The sequence below is a fragment of the Rosa rugosa genome, chromosome 7, assembly GCF_958449725.1.
Source record: "Rosa rugosa chromosome 7, drRosRugo1.1, whole genome shotgun sequence".
Taxonomy (NCBI): Eukaryota; Viridiplantae; Streptophyta; class Magnoliopsida; order Rosales; family Rosaceae; genus Rosa; species Rosa rugosa.
Genome location: NC_084826.1, coordinates 25355735 through 25376955, shown reverse-complemented (window position 1 = coordinate 25376955; position 21221 = coordinate 25355735). Strand labels below are relative to the sequence as shown.

Below are 21221 nucleotides of genomic sequence, written 5' to 3'. Positions count from 1 at the left end.
AAGTTTCGGTGTGGATCATGTCCTTGGAAACTGCTAATGCTTTATGGATGACTTAAGTGCGCTATAACGTTTAAGGGCTGATATTTTTTGTTTTTTTTTGTTTTCCCTCAAAATCTGATGAAAACAACTTTCTATCTGAGAAAGTATTATGAGATGTGAATAACGGTTTAAGTGAATTAATATTTCATAAACCCTAAAATATTTCTTGAAAGTTTTCATCTTCAACTGAAGTAAGTTGCTGATTATGAGGGTTTTGTTGATTTTAAGGATTGAGAAGGTTGTGTTGACTTTGAGGGTTGAGAACTACAACAGTATAAGAGAGTTGGGCAAAATCTTTCTATTAAAAATGTTGAAAATGACATAGTTGTGTGATAGCATGGGAAACTCATGATTCTTGCAGTTGATTTGTCGATCATGATGATATACATACCCTAAAATTGACTAGGTTCCTAGACATGCATTTCAATCCAACAAAAATTGATATAAGCATCCATTAAAGTAAATTGCATAATTACACTAAAATAGACATTCTTCACATAAAACTTGGACTAGGGCGCACAATCTTAGCCCCTAACAAAAATTCTACTCACTACCCATAGTCATATACACCATCAATTCCATCAATTTTATACAAACACAAGAGGAAAAGGTATAGAAAATGAGACCAACCAAGACAAGTTACAAATGCTAAAAAGCATACATAACAAGCCTTGGATTTACAATATCTCCCTTTTACCAAAGCTATAAATCTTGATGGAGATGAATGATAAAGTAATCTGGGGTTCACATCCAAAACCAATTGGCAATTGATGGAGTGGCCCAAACCCTTATAAACTCATAAGCAAAGTTATATTTTTCCAATGTGAGAGTTATATTTATACACATTCTCAACATGCCCCCGCACGTGTGGCGTTTTCTCAAGCCATACACGTGGATAAATTATATTGGGTGACAGTGAGCACGTGTGACCATAGCTGAAACCAAACATGTGGGTAACGTAACCCGCTCTGATACCATGATAAAGTAATCTGAGGTTCACATCCAAAACCAATTGGCAATTGATGGAGTGGTCCAAACCCTTACAAACTCATAGACAAGGTCCCATTTTTCCCATGTGGGATGTATATATTCTCAATACGCCCCCGGTTCGGGTTCTACAGAGCAGTCAACAAAGACCATATCCATGAACTACACCTGCCTTAATTTGACCAACATCTTTAGATCTAGCAACGGAAAAAGAGACTTCGTATAAAAAGAATATCGGATATCGTTCCAAACGTGGATGCATCACTATAAAAAGAGTATCGGATACCTTTTCGAATATTGAGGATTTCACTTAGAAAACTGTCATCCTCATAGGCATGTTCTCCAATGTCTACTGTAGAGTAGTAGAGGAGCAAACTCCTATACTGCTCTAGGAGTGAAAGCTGCATCGGAGTGGAACAATAGGTCCTAACGATCATCAATCTATTGCCCAAGACCCTCAACATGCTTGGATCAAGTGATCCAAAGCAAGCCCCGCTTAGCATACTGTCAATAACATCATCGCCAAGATAGGAAATCAACTTTGATGATAAAGAGAGAGATCAACTTTAGGAATGGATCAAACCACTTCATTTGGATGATGAGGAGGGCAATCCATCTCCCAGAGTTGCTGAACAAGCACGTGCGGAAGGAATGAATGTAGAGCAAGTAATCGAGAAGAGAGTATAGGACCTTATAGAGAATCTATTGAAGCCTCGATGGACCAATCTAATCTTTTACCTCATTCCTCTTGTAGAGAGTCTCATGGAATAGCCTTCAAGGACAAATGATAACTTTAGCATAAGATCATGAGGCTCATCAAGCATAAGAGCTGGAGATAGTGGAAGTTACAGCGGAGGTGGAGGTGATAATGGGGTTGGAGGTTATAATGGAAGTCAAATTGGTCATATGAGCTGATTTACTTGTGAGCCATACTTCACACATGCAACACAAGATGAAGATCATGAAAGTAGGAAAGCAGGATCAGGTATTGGTGCTATTAGAAAGCACTATACACCAAGGGAAAGAGGTCAAGGAAGCATGTCAAGGCATGAAGATGATTTTTTATCTCCCACTTTTGACTCATTTGGTATGGGAGGAAGCAATTATGGACCTTACCCTTAAGGGCAAAACTTGGCAATGCCTTATCCAGCATATATCATGCCATATGAGAGGCAATCAAGTACAACTGATGGACACAATTTGAGGGCAATCTTCAAATGATTATGGTCATGGCCAAAGTCGAGCAATGCATGATCCCTACTATAACTCAATGCATGATCCGGACCATCGATATTTCCTCAAAATCCGATATTTTGATAATGAAATAAATAAGATCGATTAAGGTCCTAAATATACATGAACTAAATAGTTAAAACTATATATTTTAGAAGCATATCCTAGAGGGCAACAAAATTTTAGAAACCCTGTATGTTGCTTTCATGAGTCTTTTACATATCTTTCCGTTTGCAACACATCAAACAAAAGCATTTAAAACTAAAGCAAATAAAAAGATGGAGCTAGGAATGATTAAACAAATAAAAATGAGACTCGATTACCTACCTATGGACTTGAATAAGGTATTATCATGCGAGTATCCATTATATTTCTATATAATGTTCAAACATTCCCATAATCAACGGTAAAACAATTGATGTAACAAAATCACTAACATATAAACCATCTTAAACAATAAATAGTTGACATCATTCCAGTTACTTTAAAATATTGTCCATGTTTCTCAGATGAGTACAATTCAAATTAGTAGCAATTTCCTAACTTTGGTAAATTTCATACTAAATATAGCTGTTGATTTTGAATTATATCATTCGATTGGAGTAGATCTGTACAGATCCATATTAGACAATAATATGTGCTTCAATTGAACACCAAAATCCTCAAAATTTCAGTCTGAAAAACCAGCAAGCGATTGATATATATCTAAAAGATCAATTACCGCTACTAGACTTGGTACTTTCTTCTTGCAATCCCTTGTCGTTTTTGTAATGTATTGAGAAGTACTACTCTCCTTGGTTTGTAGGGTTGAGTGTGTAAGGAATCTTCTGTGGCTAAAAAATAGTAGTAGTGGTGGTGGATGTGGTACTAACTGTAGGCATTGCTTGTGCAGCCGTGAATGGTGGCGGAGACGGAGGTGGCGTTGGGAATTGAGGGAATGTAACAAATCTTGGTCCAAAAAATACAGGCGAGTTTGGAACGGAAGTTGATGGAACAGATAGAAAAGGCAGTAATGTTCCTCCTACTAAATTACCACAAATATTAGCCATTCCCATTCCAGACCCCATGGGCATATATGGCATGAATTGGGGTATTTGTTGAGTGGTACTGCCTTGAACCCCAGAATGCCACATAGCTTCTATAGCCATGTATATCATCTGGAACACACAAATACATGGCACATTAGAAGTCTAGTTTTTTGTTACACCAGAGAGAGAGAGAGAGAGAGAGAGAGAGAGAGAGAGAGAGAGAGAGAGAAGTTAAAACGAAAAATGAAAGTATCTGCACTAACAAGTTCAATATCAGCATATTTGGATTTCCTTCCACTTGATTCTATCTTCTCAGGATTTGACGAAAATAACTTTGTATTTGAGAAAATATTATGAGATGTGGATAACGGTTCAAGTGGATCAATATTTGATAAACCGTGGCCTTCAAATATATTCAAATATTTCTTTTAAGTTTTCATCTTCCGCTGAAGTAAGTTGCTAACTATGAGGGTTATAAGGGTTTTATTGACTTTGAGGGTTGAGAAGGTTGTGCTGACTTGTTAGGTTGAGAACTAGAGCAGCATCGGAGAGTATACCAAAATCTTCATATTGAAGATGCTGGAAATCATATAGTTCGGTGATAGCATGAGAGACTCCTGATCCTTGCAACTAATTGGTACGGTATGGATGGTGTCCTTGTAAACCAGACAAATACGTTAAGAAAAACCTAGAGATTATGCAGTAGTACATGCATAGTTATATCACTGTTAAAAAATCTGGAGGAAGGATAGAGAATTCCTGTGATACCATTGTTGTTGAGCACCTGAGAGGTTGAGATCCTGAGAACTAACAAGAATATACTATTGAACTTTTAAGATTTTTTTTTGGGTGAAAAATAATATACTTGAATCGGAGGTAATTAAGGAAACGATATATACCAGGCTTCTCTCCAAGCTGCATGTGGAATTATTGTAAACTAGGGGCTTAGTTTCTGATCGGGTTTGCTCAAGAAATGAGTCCAATTTTGTAATAGTATCTTCTGGCGCTCCATTAATATTATAAATGCTAGTTATCCATGAACACACGCAGTGGCAGACACAAAACGACTTGTGGTAATGCCCCAGTTAACTTCCATCGTTTCAAGGAATAAAAATTCAGAAAAGAAGAAATAATATCTTTTGCTCGATCGAAACTACTAAATATTGATGAATGTCTCAGCGAATCATAGTCGAGCTAAGACTTGTTTTTCTTTCTATTTTTTGAAAACATTTCCAAATCGCGGATATCTAAACCATCCACAGTTTGGTTCCAATTCCGCCTTATCTACTAGCTCTAGCTCGTGATTCCAATTTGAAGTCTTCAGTTCGTTTAAGTTGGTTCACCAATGCATTTCATCTTTACCATGTACTCATAATTGTCACTGGTTGGAAGTGTTTGTAACTTTGTATTGAATTAGAACTCTGGACTTTAATTCTAATCATGATAAGTGTGTGGTTTTGCTATAATTACTCTACTTTTTTTTTTCTTTGTGTTAAATATATTGCGTGACAGTTGCCAATTGGATATTTTCGATGTAAATACATATATAACACCCATGCAATTACAATTTCGATGACCAGATCATTTACTCGAATAATAACTCATTTTACACGGTTGATGACCATTTTGTTCCCATTTTAAATAAATTCTACTCCAAAAATCACTATTTCATCACTCTAATCAGACAATCAAAGCTCACAATTAGAAGAATAACATCTTGGTTAAAAAAATAGTCGGCTCAATATCAGCAGATTTGGATTTCCTTTCACTTGATTGTATTTTCTCAAGATTTGATGAAAACAACTTTTTATCTGAGAAAGTACTATGAGATGTAAATAACGGTTCAAGCGGATCAATATTTGATACAATGCCCTCTTGGGCTTCGAGTTTTGCCCCAGTCCATTAGTTATTAGTGTAGTTTTTTACAATAATTTCTTTTTAGGAAGCTAATGCACATTTGTGCACTCTATGTATCTCTAACGCTTCTGGAGTAGTACAAAATGAGGATCTCCGCTATGTCTACGTACATGACATGTCTAATGAGTATGTCTATTTCTATGTATCATTGTGGGTACTATCACTATCTTCTTGTCTGTCTGTAGATGACAGCATAAGGATATATAACAGCCTATTCTGGCTTTAGATGAATATGTTGACACCCGCCCTATAAATATGGGTTTGGTTCAAAAAAAAAAAAAATATATATATATATATATATATATATATATATATATATATATATATATTTGATACACCCTCGTATTTTTCTTAAAAGTTTTATTGTTCAACTGAGCAGTTCCAAGTACCAACTAATAAGCATGTTTCAAAATAATTTCATATTCAATTTTATGTTTTAGTGGCATTTAATAAATTGAAAAATGATTTTTCTATTATTATTATTATTTTTTTCTATGGGCAATGCGGGAATGAAGAATATTAATAGAGTAAGGTATGAAAAATATTAATAGTTGAAAATAACCAACGGAGAGGGGGGGTACCAATAAAGGACAAACGCCGATTTTGTTTCTGAAGCAAGCCAGCCCCTTCCTCTTTCCCTCTCTAATTATTAATGGAGGCACTGGATTCTTTGGGAGAGCCTGATATCAATGATGTCGAAGAAGAACAAGTTCACTATGCTTCTGGGCCCGCATCCAAATTGCAACCCAGGTTGGGAAATCAGTTTCTATATAGTATCTGAAAATGTTTCAGCGTTCCGATTTTGATGTTGGCGGCTCTTTCAGGGCGGTTGTGTCCAAGGCTCGCTGGAATGATGAGATGGGCATGGCTCAAGTTGTAGTTCAGAAGGGCACATTTTCCAAGTCTACTGGAATTGTTCGTAGTGGCAACCTCTATTACTCCATTGAGGAAGTTCTGTAAGTCAAATACCCACTTCCTTTTTTTTGTTGTTGCGATTCTTCCTTATGTTGTTGAGATGGGTTTATTTGCAAATTGTGACAATCGTATAAAGGTTTTTGGTTGAAATAGGGGCTTTAGTTCTCTTGGATGAGAGTGATACTGGCCGCCTTTCCTTGGAAGATGTATATGTGAAGATGTCAGGTGGGAAGTATGGATGCTGTTGGGAGGAATTTCGAGCTTATAGGCAACTCAAATCTCTTGGTTACATTGTTGGGCGTTATGGTATTCCCTGGTCTCTGAAGAAGGCTAAGAGTAATTGTGAATCTATTTCTTCCCAAGGTTGTCCTGACAGTGATGAGGCGGTGAACTTGGAATCAGAAGAGATCAGGTCTGTCATTGGATTGTTCAATGAGATGCAGATTAATGAAGCCAGGCCGGTTTTTAATGTGTATCTCCCTAACAGCAAGTTCAGGAAGTCTTCTCCCGGTGATCCATGCTTTGTGCTCTGTTTTACTAGGTATTTCTTCTGGTTACTTGAAAGGATGTAACTCAATTTATTTCATTTGTGAATGCTTGTTTTTTTATTTGTGTCTGTGTGTGTGTGTGTGTTGGTTTTAGAAACTAATCCTCATCATCATAAGACATGTTTGGTCTGTCAATCGTCTGAATGTTATACGTATTTTGTAAAGCTAATTGTTCCTCTTTAACTAGAATATTTTTTTTTTTGTCAACAACTAGAAAATAATGTTAAGTTGCACTATATTTAGGCACTGAATTATACAGGGGAGTACTTTCATAGAGGGGTCATTGTTATAAGTCTTTTTATGCAGCAGAACAACATCCACTATTTTTATTTTCTGCTCTTTTTGTCACTCTTGCAATTCTTATTTGGGAATGTTTTTAATATGAGATTACAAAATGTTCTTATCCACATAAATTGACTCCTGCACAGCTTCATGCAAACATATGAAGCCAATTCTTTTGCAAAGGTTTTGCAGAGTAGCAGCAAACAGTAAAACTTTGCTTCCACGAAAATCATTTCATCTTTAAATATGAATTTGGAATTCATAACTGGGTCCAATAAATGTCTTATTATTTCATTTTTAGATTTTTATAATTCAAATTTCATTTTGAAGTGTTTGATGTCGTCTTGATAACTAGATAAGATGAATATTGACACTATAACATACAGAAGCAATTCAACTAATTAATTTCAGCATACTCACTTTTCTCATTAGCTTTCACCTAATATGTGTGTTTGTATAAACCATGATACTAAAGTTTCAACCTGCTAGTTTTCATGTGTTTGAGCATCTACCTACTCAGTATTGTCGGTTAGTACAGTTCTAAACATTTTTTTTTTGGGGGTGCGGTTTTAACTAGCATCAAACAATTGGGTTTGTCCTATGTACGTTTTCACTTCCATATTTTGCTCATCCCTTATGTTTTGCAGGAATTTCATTTTACCTTTTGTTTCTTAACTGTTTTTCTTTGAGGTCCATTTGCGTGTTGCAAGAACCTTCTTTTGCCTTCTGTTTCGTAAAAGTTGTAAGAGAGTTACATTGTACTATTATTACTCAGGATTGATCTATTGTTGTCATCGCTGAGGAAAGCTTCATTTCGTAGAAATGGGTTATAGTATTTGGCATAAACTTAATTAATGAATGTTTGCATGGCATGTGATGAAGTGGTATTTCATGTGATGTTTACCTGACAAATACTTATTTGAAGCATGTATATGAATTGACATCTTGAAAGTTCAAGGAGGCTGGATTTATATCGTCCTTCAAAAGTTTGATTCCCCAAGAAAATGAACATTTACCTGAACAAATTATGAAAATGATTTTAGTTTGAGCTTAGATCCGATAACTAAATGTTCTTCCGATTAACTAGTGAACCAGAATCTAAATGTTCAGGAAAAAAAAAAGTAAACCAGAATCTATGTCTTTTCTCAATTGATCTTGGTATCTCATTCTCTTGTAATAGTATTTAATTATAAGCTTGGCTTCTCTTTTAGGGGATATCCGCCATCCAGAGCAGAGCTTGAAGCCCTCGAGGGACAATGTAGGAGCATTCCTTTGAAGTTTTGTAATGTGGAGCAGGGACGGGTGAGTTTCTTTTCCTTTGACAAGGTGGAACTTCCTATCCTAGATTGACATTTGGAGTTCATTTCGTTTTGTACCGAGTTAAAAGATCCAGCAACAAGATATTGACAATTTTCGCTTGGCCGTGTAGGGATAGGTTAGCGTATGACATTGTTGTCAAAAACATAAAATTATCTATCAGCTAATAAAATAAAGCCAACCAGTTTTCACCTTTGATTACTATAAGCATTTCTCATGAGCCCATAAGTCAGTTCTGGGGTATCCAATTTTTCAAGTACTGATAATGTCCAAGTTGTTCAATGACCAATTTATGGGAGCTCGCATTTGAGAATGCTTCATTAATACGAGGTTGGAGCTGTTTTTGCATAGTGATTCAGTTCATTGTTTGAACAGCTGAGGAAATTCACTTCATGGTTAATTGTTGATGTAGTAAAAGAATTTTATGCCGAAGATTGGAAGACAACGTGATTCTTATCGATCATAGAGAACCGCTTCAGTTTAAAAATTTAGTAGTGAGTTCTTTATCTAATGCTGAATTGACATTTTTTGTTTTGGTTAAAAGGAGGCCTAAAAAGGGCCAGAACAAAAAGCAGAAAAAAGCCAACTTATAATCCCAGACTTCCTGGGTCTTGAAACATCAACAAGGTCATCAAGAAGTGCAGCTTTAGCACCAGTCAGGAGGGGAGGAAAACATGCTCAATGCTGTGCTTGGCTAATGGAGCATTGTTGTACATTAATCAATTTAATTGCAGTGTTCTTTATTTTTTAAACTTGTTCCTAGTTGTTTGGATACTTCAAATTTGAGTTTTGGGCTGCTTGGCCCCAATTTGGATGTATAGCGACATCCACATAAATGGCGCAAAATATTGACAGCTTTATGACGAGAATGTGAGCTTTGGGTTCGGAAAAAGACGAGGCTTTAACAGTTGGTGATTGATTAAGGGTACTCATGTTTTTTCCCTACCATAGAAGGTTATTTTTCATTCTTTTCAAAATTGGAGGTCAAAAGTCAATTTAGAAGCAAAATAATGGTTATTTATCAAAATTTCTCTTATGAAAAAGAGGGTTGCTTGCTAGACCTATCACTAGATCGGATTTTGACCTGAATTCATGGTTATTACATGGCTTTTGATTGAAAATTTGATCCGTTGATCCGGTAATGGTCCGGATTCGTTAATTCATTTATTTAAAATATCAAACACGAATTTAGGTTGATTTGAGATTTGATTACTTAAAACCTATACTAATTATCTCTTTGTAGGGTAATGTTGTAGTTTGTTAGGCTCCTTGATTAAGTAAGCTTCGATGTGTTAAGCGAATGGTGCATAATTCTCGTTTCTAAGAAATTTGTAAGTGTCATTGAGGCCTGCAATTATCAATGAAAATCTTCATTTACTCAAAAAAAAAAAAAAATACACATATTAATTTTTTTATTAATACAATATTTTGGTTACCTGTGGTGTATTGTTCTAAGGAGTATTGTGGTATTTAATTCAACATTTGGGGATACTTTTCATATTGTTTCAATATTTTATTAAAATTTTATGAGGCATCATATTAAAAAAAATTAATAATATTATTTAAAATTTAGGGTTAAAATTTGTTTAGTCCCTGTACTTTGCCTTCAACATCATTTCAGTCCTTGACATTCCAATTTTATCCAAAAACTCTTTGATCTCTCAATTTCTCTCCAATAGGTTCCCTCCGTCCAAATGATCCGTTAAGTTACTGACGTGGCAATTCATTCCACGCCAACTCAGCTCTATAAAAGTGAAATTTCCAATATAGCCCTGTATTTTTTCTCCCTTCCTTTTTTTTCTTTTTAATTTTTTTATTCTTTTCTTCCTACTTTCTTCTTCTTCACACCCAAAAAACCACCGCCACCTGCCTACTACCACCATACCACCACCGAGAAAGGGGGATTTGCTCCTGAATTTCACATCTTAGAGCATATATACACTCATATAAGTAGAATCAGTGAAAGAAATCAAAAACTTTAAGCTTTTGAACCTCAATTCAATTGCATATCCAAACCAAATCACCCTCTCAATTAAATTATAAAACATAAACCACCAAAATTAGCTGACAAGCAGAGTTTCGTAAGAATGAAAAAGTTGTTCATTCTCCACTTTCATTCTCCACTATGTATTTCCAGATCAGGCCTAGTAAATCTAAAGTGATGAAGTGGGTTTCCTGAGAATGTAAAGGGTAATTTCATGAAGATATGAAGGCATTTAGGCTTGGTGTTGATTGCAATGGGATTGGTGGTTAGGTATGCAGAAAGAGCTTAGTGGTGGTTATGGTGATTAATTTGGGTGTGAAGAAGAAAAAAGGGGGAAAAAACGGAATAAAAGAAATTAAAAAGAAAAAAAAGAAAGGGAATAAGAGAACATAGGACTAGATTGGACATTTCATCATTATTGAGCTGAGTTGGCGAAGAGATTGTCACGTCAGCAACTTAACGGAGCATTTGGACGGAAAATTAATGGAATTGACCAATTGGAGGGAAATTGTGAGGTCAGGGAGTTTTTAGATTGTTAGAGACTAAAACGATGTTTGAGGCAAAGTACAGGGACTAAACATAATTTAACCCTAAAATTTGAGTACCATTACCAATTAACCAAAACATACCTTGCTATAGAAGAAATCTGGAATCCAGGATTCCTCTCCAAGCCATAGAACTATCAGAAGATTTTTTAACAGACCAAAAGGACATGTTTCTCAAATACTTAGCAGTCACTAATTTTACCTAAAGATTATCAGGATCAATAAGGATTTTCCAACCCAGTTTAGCTAGCGCAGCAGTATTGAAATGAGCAGCAGGTCTGATACTAAGACTGCCTTTGGATTTAGGAAGACAAGCAGCAGACCATGCAATAGGAGAAAAGTGATCCTTACCCCAGAAAAAGTGTCTACACTCATTATTGTCTAGAGCAGAGGTGATTTTCTTGGGACACTTGAAACAAGAGAGAACATGATTAGGAAGGCCAGAAAGATTAGCTTTTAAGAGAGTAAGTTTACTTGCTCGAGAAAGGATATCCGCTTTCCAACTAGCCAGTTTTTTTTTACGTTTTGAGAATCAGATCTTTTGAGTTGACAGGGTCATTCCAAAAAATAATGTTATGTATACCTAAATACTTACCAATAGTGGTTTTATGCTGGATCTGGAGCAAATTACTAATATGCAAATGATTCATGTTAGGAACATTGTGAGAAAAGTAACTAGTGGATAGGCCTCATCATATGGCCCTTGGGCCCAAAGCCCGCCCTAAGCCCTGCCGGCCCGGCCCTTCCATTAGGACAGGCCGGCCCAACCCTTTCTCAAATAGGGTAGGGTATGGGTCATACAAATGAAACCCGGCCCTACCTTACGGCCCTAACCCGGCCCTAAAATTTATATTTTGTTTTTGTTATTTTTCTATTATATATGTATAAAACTATAGAAGTATGAACTTGTAAACTATAGAAGTATGAACTTGTTTTTCATATTATCTCAATCTGCCACATTTTGAGGTCTTCACTGAGTCTGTCTGTTTGAGGCCCAAAAGTAGTGGACTTGTGGTAATTAATCTATTGGCATGTAGCTGTGCTAAATAAATTTAAAGTGTTCAGAATGTGACGAGCTGCAGTAGTAGTGGCTTTAGAGAAAATTAAACAATCATCAGCAAAAAATAAATTAGAAATCCTAATGCCATTAAGAGAACTTAAAATACCTACCTGAGACTTGGTGTGTAGAGACAGATTATTAAGGGAATAGATTAAAGGCTCAAGACAGAGAATAAAAAGGTAAGGAGAAAGATGATCACCTGTTAGCCCGTTTGGGCAAAAAAAGGAGTTTGAGGCTAGCCATTTAAGATGATAGAAAAGCTGACAGAAGTGACACAGTTCATAATAAGGTTTATCTAGGTAGAACTAAAGCCAAAAGCAGCAAGGCGAACTTTCAGATAATCCTAGTTCAGAAAATCAGAGGCTTTTTCTAAATCTAACTTAATAGCCATAGCACCAAGTTTTTTTTTTTTTTTTTTTTTTTTTTTTTTTTTTTTTTTTTTTTCAAAAAGAGGGATAAGAGAGGCAAAGAAACCTCCTTACCACCCCATGTTAATAAAGAAAAAAAGATACAAAAAGAGGGGGACGAAGCCAAGACATCCATAGCAGAACACACCAAACATTAAAGAACAACTAGCTAACGAAAACGAAATTGTGGAAGACCTAGACAGTCACTATTGCAAGTCGAAACAATGAATGAAGGAGTCACGTCCCACCAAACTAAGCTTGTTAAAGTAGTACCATGATTTGCCAAGATGTCAGCAACTATGTTACCTTCACGAAAGATATGTGAGGACCGGAAATGCATCTGAGAAATGCGGTGCAAACAATTCATCCACTCTACTCTAAGTTGCCATGGCACCAAAAGAGGAGAGCGAAGAAAATTAAGAATAATGGAACAATCCACTTCTAGCCATATATGCTTCCAATCACGGACCCATGCTAACTCAATGGCCTTAATAACTGCCATGACCTCAGCTGCAACCGAGCTAGGGATGTCAAGATTTGAAGAAAAAGCACCAAGAAAATTCCCCCTATAGTCACGAAAAACAGCCCCATAACCCCCCAGGTTGGAGGACCTTTTCCAAGCGCCATCTGAATTAATCTTAACCCAACCAAAAGGGGGAGTATGCCAATTTACCTCAATTATTGTAGGGGCACGCCGTGGATTACATTGAGCACCAAAACTTTTCACAACTCGAAGGTCTTGCACAAGATGTGGTTAGGCCATAAAGACTTTCGGCCTTTCATAACTCATTGTTGGTCTTCAATCAATACTCATGGGTGCCCTCTATCAGTCTTGCAACACAAATTACGTGTGCTACGTAAAGCTCTCAGATCCTGGAATTGGGAGGTTTTTGGGAATATTCATCATAGAGTTCGTGATGATCTGGCGGCTTTAGCTGATTTACAACAAGTCATTTCATCTTCAGGGGGCTCTGATGCAGATTTTGCTAAGGAAAATGAACTCCAAGCCAACTTGAATGAGTCTATCAGATTGCAAGAGCTTTTCTGGAAGGAGAAGTCTAGATTGAGATGGTTGTCAGATGGTGATCGGAACACTTCTTTTTTTCATGCTATGTGTAGAGCAAGGAGGTCTAGGGCTTCAATTTCTCTTCTTCGAGATGGAAACCAGGTTTACGATGATCCAATTTCTATTCAGAATCATATTCTTAATTACTATTCAGACCTCTTTGCTAACAACGCAGATTATCATGATACTGGTCTTATTGGTCGTGTTATCCCGTCAATGGTTACTGATGATGAAAATAGTATTCTCATTGCTATTCCCTCACCTGAGGAAGTTTGGGAGGCGGTAAAATCTATGGATTCTGATAGTGCTCCGGGTCCAGACAGTTTTAATGGTCACTTTTTTATTTCATGTTGGGATATAGTAGGGGCCAAGACTACGATCCAACCTTATTTCTACATTACCGCGCGCGGAGACCCCTCCGACGAACCCAGGTAAACTCTGCTCCTTTGGTAGCACCAAGTTTGTTTTTAGTGCGATTGAAATTAGCAAACAGTTCATGAGCAATCAAAATATTGTCAAAAATAGATAAACCAGGCGAAAAAGCACCCTGAGTGGGGGAAATACACATGTGTAGTAAAGGTCAAAGCCGATTCACGACAATTTTAGAAATGATCTTATAACTAACATTACATTGACTGATTGGTCGGAAATGGTTAACTACTTTAGGATCAGTATTCTTAGGAATAAGGACTATATTAGTATGATTAATCATGTCTAACGAGATATTAGAAGTAAAGAAAGACTTAATAAAAGGAATTTTGTGGTATTTGATACCCTGCCAGTAGTGTTGATAAAAGAGGGCATGTAACCCATCAGGACCAAGAGTCTTAAGAGCTCCAATCTGAGAAACTGCATTAAAAATCTCTGATTCAGTAACAGGAGCAAGCAAAGCAAAATTATCAGTAGTAGTAATGACAGGGCGAATAAAACTAGTAAAATTATGACTATCAGAAAAATGGGGAACAGAAGTAGGAGTAAAACGTTTCTGGAAAGAAGCAATTAGAAGGTTAGAGATTTGAGAAGGATCAGATAAGGGAAGACCATGATCATCCATAAGGTGAGTGATCTATTTTCTTTTTTAGCGAATGAGGGCTTGTGCCTAGAAATAAGTGGTATTCCTATTACCATGTATTAACCAATTAGTTCTTGCTCTTTGCCTCCAGAAAAGTTCTTCAGAAATAGAGAGATTTTGTAGTTGGGTCTGAAAGAAAAAAAAAAAAAGGTTTGGGTTGGGAGAAGAATTAATTAGTTTTTGAACTTGAGATAATTGATGAATGAGATTACTTTTAAGGGAAAAAATGTGACCAAAATGAGTATGGTTCTAGTTTTTAGGAAGGAATTGGAAACAGTTAATGAAAGCAAGAAAATGATGAAGAGGAGGACCATTATACAGGTTAGAGGTAGCTTGGGAAACAACAGTATGAAAGTGATCATGGTGCAACCACATAGCTTCAAATTTAAAAGGACGTTTGAAACAGGGATTATTAGAGTAAGAAGACCAGCAAATTAGACCATGATCAGAGCAGACTATAGGAAGATATGCAAACACATGGAGGAAAAAATAGAGATAAAAGATCTCAAGTAAGAACAATTCGATCTAAGCGTTCATAAATGCGATCAGAACCTTGTTGTTGGCTACACCAAGTATAAGGGGGACCAGAGGCAGGAGGAGAAAATAATTGAGCAGTATTAAGGAATTGGTTAAAATTAACCATGTAAGAAGTAGTCCTTTGAAGGCCTCCAGATTTTTCAGAAAGATCAAGGATGCAGTTAAAATCACCAATCAACGTCCAAGGGTCAGAATCAGGTCTTAAAGACAGCAAATCAGTCCAAAGCGAGAGTTGTAACTCTCTATGAGGATACATATATAAGAAAGTAGTAAATGATTAAACATTAGAATGCACATCTGTAACTGTTTCTACTGAAGAATACGGTAACTAAGAAGCATGATGGAGAGAGAGAGAGAGATGACACCGGATGTATAGTGGTTCACCTTGCACTTGAGGCAAGGCTACGTCCACTTAGATATTTTACTATGAGTGAGGTCAAGTGACCTTTGTAGTGATACAAGTGTGGGGATCATGGATCCATCCCTTCCAAGAAGGGGAGGACTTCCCTTTATAGCTAAGGGAAGTCCCCATCTATTCTATATTTCCGATGTGGGATACAATGTACATATTGCTTCTCTTGAAGCCTCTTGGAGAGTATGGGAGGGTGGCCTCCCTACGAGGTACCGGCCGACCTCCACCATAGCGAGGTAGCTCGGGTGTCGGACTACCGGATGCATGTCGTAGGCGGGACTAGCCATGTCGCGGGGCCCACCTAAGAGGTCGTTGCTTATGCTTGGCGGTATGTGATATAGGTGGTATGTACAAGTCCCCCAAGTTCCCGAGTAAGAGGCGCTTCTTGGTTGGGGAGTTTAAATATGATGCCGCCAAGTATGAGTGATGACCTTGTTGAACGCTATACCCATACTAGTCCCCCAGCTCCGTAAGTAAGAAGGGACTCTACGGGTATGTTGGTGCCCCGGGGCCCTCATCAAGCTAGTACCTGCAAATAAGATGAGTGCACACAAAGCATATTTGATTGCGCTAGGGCAATTGAAGTGACATTTGAGTCAAATGCATCGAGGTGCATGAATGTTTATGTGAGATGCATGTTACACAATGTGTGTATGCACATATTATGTAATGTTTGAAGTACGAGGTATAAGTCGAAAATGTATGTGTTATGATAGTATAACGAAGTGCATATGATGCATAGATGTGTGATGAACACGTTGACACATAATGATATGTAATGTTGTATGCACGTGATACATGTGTTAGGATCGGGAGTGTAGTTACTCGCCGAGTCCCCCAAGTCACGTAGAAAAACAGGAATTTGGATTTAGGCTATGGTAGACGAAGCCGGTAAGGCTAAGAATGAAGCTCCGGTATCGAAGTAACCATTGACAATACTAGCAAGACTATGGCGTGACCATGATAGTCCCCCAAGTATAGGTTAGAAGAAGGAACTCTAACTTACTTAACCCGAACGTATAAGCCATAACCTGATTGTTTGGCTCATGTGTAACGGGAACGTAAGAGATGAGCTCGCTCATGTTGAGCGGGTGTGAGTTTTGTCCTATGGTCTTATTAATGGGATGTAAAAGAAATTTAATTGTTGCGATCAACAATATGTGAAAAATTTCAATATTTCCATTAATAGACCATAACACGAAAGTATGAGCGTGAAGCTCAATGATAGTCCCGGTCGGGTACTATCTCCACTTGTGATAAGTGGTATGAACAAGTCCCCCAAGTGTACAGAACGCTCGGGAGGTGAGATGATTCAAAAAGCAAAGGATTGGACCTTCGCTTACCCCGCCTCCGGTACCAAGTGGGATTTTCCGAGGGCTTGAGCCTATGGTACCCGATAGAGTAGAATGAGGATTTGGGTCTATGATACCCGGAAGGGTAAATGAGGACTCGAGCCTCTGATACCCGGAAGGGTAGAATGAGGATTTGGGCCTCTGATACCCGGAAGGGTAGATTGAGGACTTGAGCCTCTGATAGCCGGAAGGGTAGAATGAGGGCTTGGGCCTCTGATACCCGGAAGGGTAGAATGAGGACTGAGGACTTGGGCCTCTGATACCCGGAAGGGTAGGATGAGGACTTGGGCCTCTGATACCCGGAAGGGTAGATTGAGGACCAGAGCCTCTGATACCCGGAAGGGTAGAATGAGGACCAGAGCCTCTGATACCCGGAAGGGTAGAATGAGGACTTGAGTCTCTGATACCCGGAAGGGTAGAATGAGGACTTGAGCCTCTGCACCCAGAAGGGTAGAATGAGGACTTGAGCCTCTGCACCCGGAAGGGTAGAATGAGGACTTGATGCCTCTCGTACCCGATAGGGTGGCATGAGGGCTTGATGCCTCTAGTACCCGATAGGGTAGCATGAGGGCTTGATGCCTCTAGTACCCGATAGGGTAGAGTGAGGGCTTGATGCCTCTCGTACCCGATGGGGTAGCATGAGGGCTTGATGCCTCTCGTACCCGATGGGGTAGCATGAGGGCTTGATGCCTCTAGTACCCGATAGGGTAGCATGAGGGCTTGATGCCTCTAGTACCCGATGGGGTAGCATGAGGGCTTGATGCCTCTTGTACCCGATGGGGTAGCATGAGGGCTTGATGCCTCTAGTACCCGATGGGGTAGCATGAGGGCTTGATGCCTCTTGTACCCGATGGGGTAGCATGAGGGCTTGATGCCTCTTGTACCCGATGGGGTAGCATGAAGGCTTGATGCCTCTAGTACCCGATGGGGTAGCCTGAGGGCTTGATGCCTCTCGTACCCGATAGGGTAGCATGAGGGCTTGATGCCTCTAGTACCCGATGGGGTAGCCTGAGGGCTTGATGCCTCTCGTACCCGATGGGGTAGCATGAGGGCTTGATGCCTCTGGTACCCAATAGGGTAGCATGAGGGCTTGATGCCTCTGGTACCCGATGGGGTAAATGAGGACTTGATGCCTCTCGTACCCGATAGGGTAGCATGAGGGCTTGATGCCTCTCGTACCCGATAGGGTAGCATGAGGGCTTGATGCCTCTGGTACCCGATGGGGTAGCATGAGGGCTTGATGCCTCTCGTACCCGATGGGGTGGCATGAGGGCTTGATGCCTCTGGTACCCGATAGGGTGGCATGAGGGCTTGATGCCTCTGGTACCCGATAGGGTGGCATGAGGGCTTGATGCCTCTGGTACCCGATAGGGTAGCATGAGGGCTTGATGCCTCTCGTACCCGATAGGGTAGCATGAGGGCTTGATGCCTCTGGTACCCGATGGGGTAGCATGAGGGCTTGTACAACGTGGCCCGGTGGGGTCACGTGAGGGCTTGAGCCTCCTTAACCCAATGGGGTTGAATGAGGGCCTGTAGGCCTCCTTTACCCGGTGGCGTGGCCTCGGGAAGAATGATGATATTAGCCTCGCATGATAGGAGGAGATTTACACAAGCATTGGACCTTGACTTACCCCTTGAGGGTACCTCGCTCGGGGCGAGGATTTTTAAGTGCCGTACGTAACACGTTGTTTAGTGTCACATGCATATATGTAGCGATTTTGATTGGTTTGCAATTAAATTAAAGCACGACATTAATAAATAGGCACAATGAATATGCTATTGAAAGTATCAAATGTTGTAAGCATATGCTTAGATTATAGAAATCGTTATTGAAGCATGTAAAGCATTTGTATTAGCTCAAATTGAAAGAGCGTAAGTGAGAACTTACTTGGAACCGGTCGAAAATGATATAAACATTGTAAGCAATGACGGAGTTGTCCGAGTATAAGATTTCCCTGTTTTGAAAAGTGCTCTCATGGTGACATTCCAATTATGCTATTCAATTAAGGCTGAGTGCCTTAGTCTTATCGCATAGGCACAGTATGTATAGGAGGCTTATGTGTCCATACAGGAATAGAACAAGCTAGGTGTCAACTGAATATATCTTGCATGTGTTATTGAACAAAGTTGCAGGGCATGTGTAAGTATATCATGCTATAAAGAACCATGCAGGTTTGCATGGACGTAACTGCTTGATACGTAGCCTTAATTGAATAGACCATGCATAGAATGAAAGCATGGGTTGCTTGAGATAATAATTGAAAGTGTGTATACGACAACTTAGCTTTGCATGGAGGCGTTGTTCACCGGGTTAGGCAGGCAACTGAGGCAACCATATCCGCCGGGGCCATGAACTCCACAACCCGTAACTGTGACCAAGATGATGATGAGGATCCCGGTGGGGAAGAAGTCAGAAAGGTCCCGGTGGTGTGTAAGTACCCAAAGTGCCAGAAAGATGGCTTCTTGATCGGGGTCGTGTTCGAAACTGCTCTGGGACTCTTGGTGGTTGTAATATGCATGGGGTTACGATCTCACCGCTGAGAGGTATAGTGGGCTGAGGACGGTAGAGAATGCCGATAAGATACCGGGAGGTGAAGCTCTGAGTGCCGGGAGAAGATATTGATAATACCGGAGGCTTCGACCAAGAAGGTGAGTAGGAAAGGGAAAACTCCTGGTGACCCAGAGGGGTGCGAGCGGGTCCGGTGATCCTGTAAGTGGGAGCGACCAGGATGATGGTTGTGGTGTTACCGGAGGCTCAGGTGGGATGTGAGTTGCCGTTGCCGGGAGCTGAAAGTGTTGCCGGGGAGCAAAGTCGACATCGAAAAACGAAGCTGCTACCGGGATGAGCTGCTGATGAAGGTACCGGTGATGATCCGAGATTCTTGGGTGCCGAGAGAAGTTCTCTTTTTTTTTTTTTTTTTTTTTGAAACGCCGGACGTGTCTGATTCCTGGAGAGTAGTGGGTGAAGGAGGCCAGCAGGTACCCGATGATGGCAGGGGTACCGGTGAAGGCAAGAGCCCTGCAGATGTTGTGATGGCCAATGAAGGTGTTCCAAACCAGTCCCGGACGGATTGGGTGTCCAAACAAGTCCCCCGGTGCCCAGAGTTCGTTGTTTTTATTTTTTTATTTTTTAGATACCGCTGAGGATGCATTAAGCAAAGTACCGGTGAAACCACCACGCTAAATACTCTCAAAGTACCGATGCCGAGTGGCAAAATTGATGCCGGGAGGGGTGTTCCGCTGAGACTCGTGGTTAGTTACCGGACGGGAGCTAGCCGTGGGGTGATGGAGTTACTGGTGAGTCACCGAGAGATGTTTCTGAGATTGCTACCAGTATCGAGACCGAGACCGAGTGGTGGGTCGCTGGAAGATCATCGTAGGATTCAAATTTGGTTCCATTCTGGCAAGTCACCGAGAATGGAGGATGCTGCCGAAGACATGGATGGGTGATGCCGGTGAAGAGACAAATGCATCGGTCTCCGGGGTTGGTTACTGGTACGCGGACGAGTTGAGAAGCTTGGCTACTTGCAGCGGTGACCGTCACCGAGATGTTGATGAGATACCGGGAGGATTAGAAATCAAAGAGGTCCCGGACGGTGCGGGTATCCAAAGTGCCGGATAGATGGTTCGTTGACCAAGGTAGTGATGAGGATATTGGAAGAGGACCAAAAGCGGGGTCTTCTCAAAGAGTCCCGGTCGGGAACTTTTGAAAGTGGATCTTGGTTGTAGAAGTAAGGGTACGGGGTCCTGTGCGTACCCGCCTACTCATGAGTCCCGGAGGAGTGGAGCTTGGGAGTAGAGGGTGACTCATGTACCCGATGCCTCAAGTACCGGATGGATCATAGTACCGGATGGCTAGAGTACCGGATGGCTCGTTGGAGGCTTGGGGAGGGAGGTGGGGTGTCTTGCATGTACCCATGTACCCGATGACCTGTGGTACCCGTACATGACTCTTGCTCAAGGTCGGAGGCTCGTTACCCAAACTTAGGGACCCTCCTTCTAGCGCCAATGTTTCTACTGAAGAATACGGTAACTAAGAAGCATGATGGAGAGAGAGAGAGAGATGACACCGGATGTATAGTGGTTCACCTTGCACTTGGGGCAAGGCTACGTCCACTTAGATATTTTACTATGAGTGAGGTCAAGTGACCTTTGTAGTGATACAAGTGTGGGGATCATGGATCCATCCCTTCCAAGAAGGGGAGGACTTCCCTTTATAGCTAAGGGAAGTCCCCATCTATTCTATATTTCCGATGTGGGATACAATGTACATATTGCTTCTCTTGAAGCCTCTTGGAGAGTATGGGAGGGTGGCCTCCCTACGAGGTACCGGCCGACCTCCACCATAGCGAGGTAGCTCGGGTGTCGGACTACCGGATGCATGTCGTAGGCGGGACTAGCCATGTCGCGGGGCCCACCTAAGAGGTCGTTGCTTATGCTTGGCGGTATGTGATATAGGTGGTATGTACAGTAACTAAACAATTCAGGAAGCGGTTATGCCTAAAGGAAATAGAAAGATT

At 40.1% G+C, this 21221-nt stretch overlaps 1 protein-coding gene across 3 annotated transcripts; it reads left to right on the top strand.

The window, feature by feature from the left end:
- The first annotated feature begins 5772 nt into the window (after window positions 1–5772).
- On the top strand, window positions 5773–9100 carry LOC133721316 (uncharacterized). 3 transcript variants are annotated; one of them, XM_062147892.1, is made up of 5 exons: window positions 5773–5954; window positions 6029–6160; window positions 6256–6660; window positions 8161–8251; window positions 8811–9100. In XM_062147892.1, the coding sequence occupies exons 1-5, from the start codon at window positions 5857–5859 to the stop codon at window positions 8817–8819; spliced, it is 735 nt and encodes a 244-aa protein (XP_062003876.1). In that variant the 5' UTR covers window positions 5773–5856; the 3' UTR covers window positions 8820–9100. The 3 variants fall into 3 exon arrangements, with proteins under 3 accessions (XP_062003876.1, XP_062003877.1, XP_062003874.1); XM_062147893.1 differs by lacking the exon at window positions 8811–9100 and adding an exon at window positions 8379–8457; XM_062147890.1 differs by lacking the exon at window positions 8811–9100 and having other exon boundaries at window positions 8161–8457.
- The last annotated feature ends 12121 nt before the right edge of the window (window positions 9101–21221 follow it).

Bases quoted from the DNA above. Each gene is read 5' to 3' on its own strand.
- LOC133721316 (XM_062147890.1), top strand. From the start codon at position 5,857: ATGGAGGCACTGGATTCTTTGGGAGAGCCTGATATCAATGATGTCGAA. The intron at 6,161-6,255 runs GTAAGTCAAATA...AATCGTATAAAG, and splicing joins TACTCCATTGAGGAAGTTCT to GTTTTTGGTTGAAATAGGGG. The intron at 6,661-8,160 runs GTATTTCTTCTG...CTTCTCTTTTAG, and splicing joins TTTGTGCTCTGTTTTACTAG to GGGATATCCGCCATCCAGAG.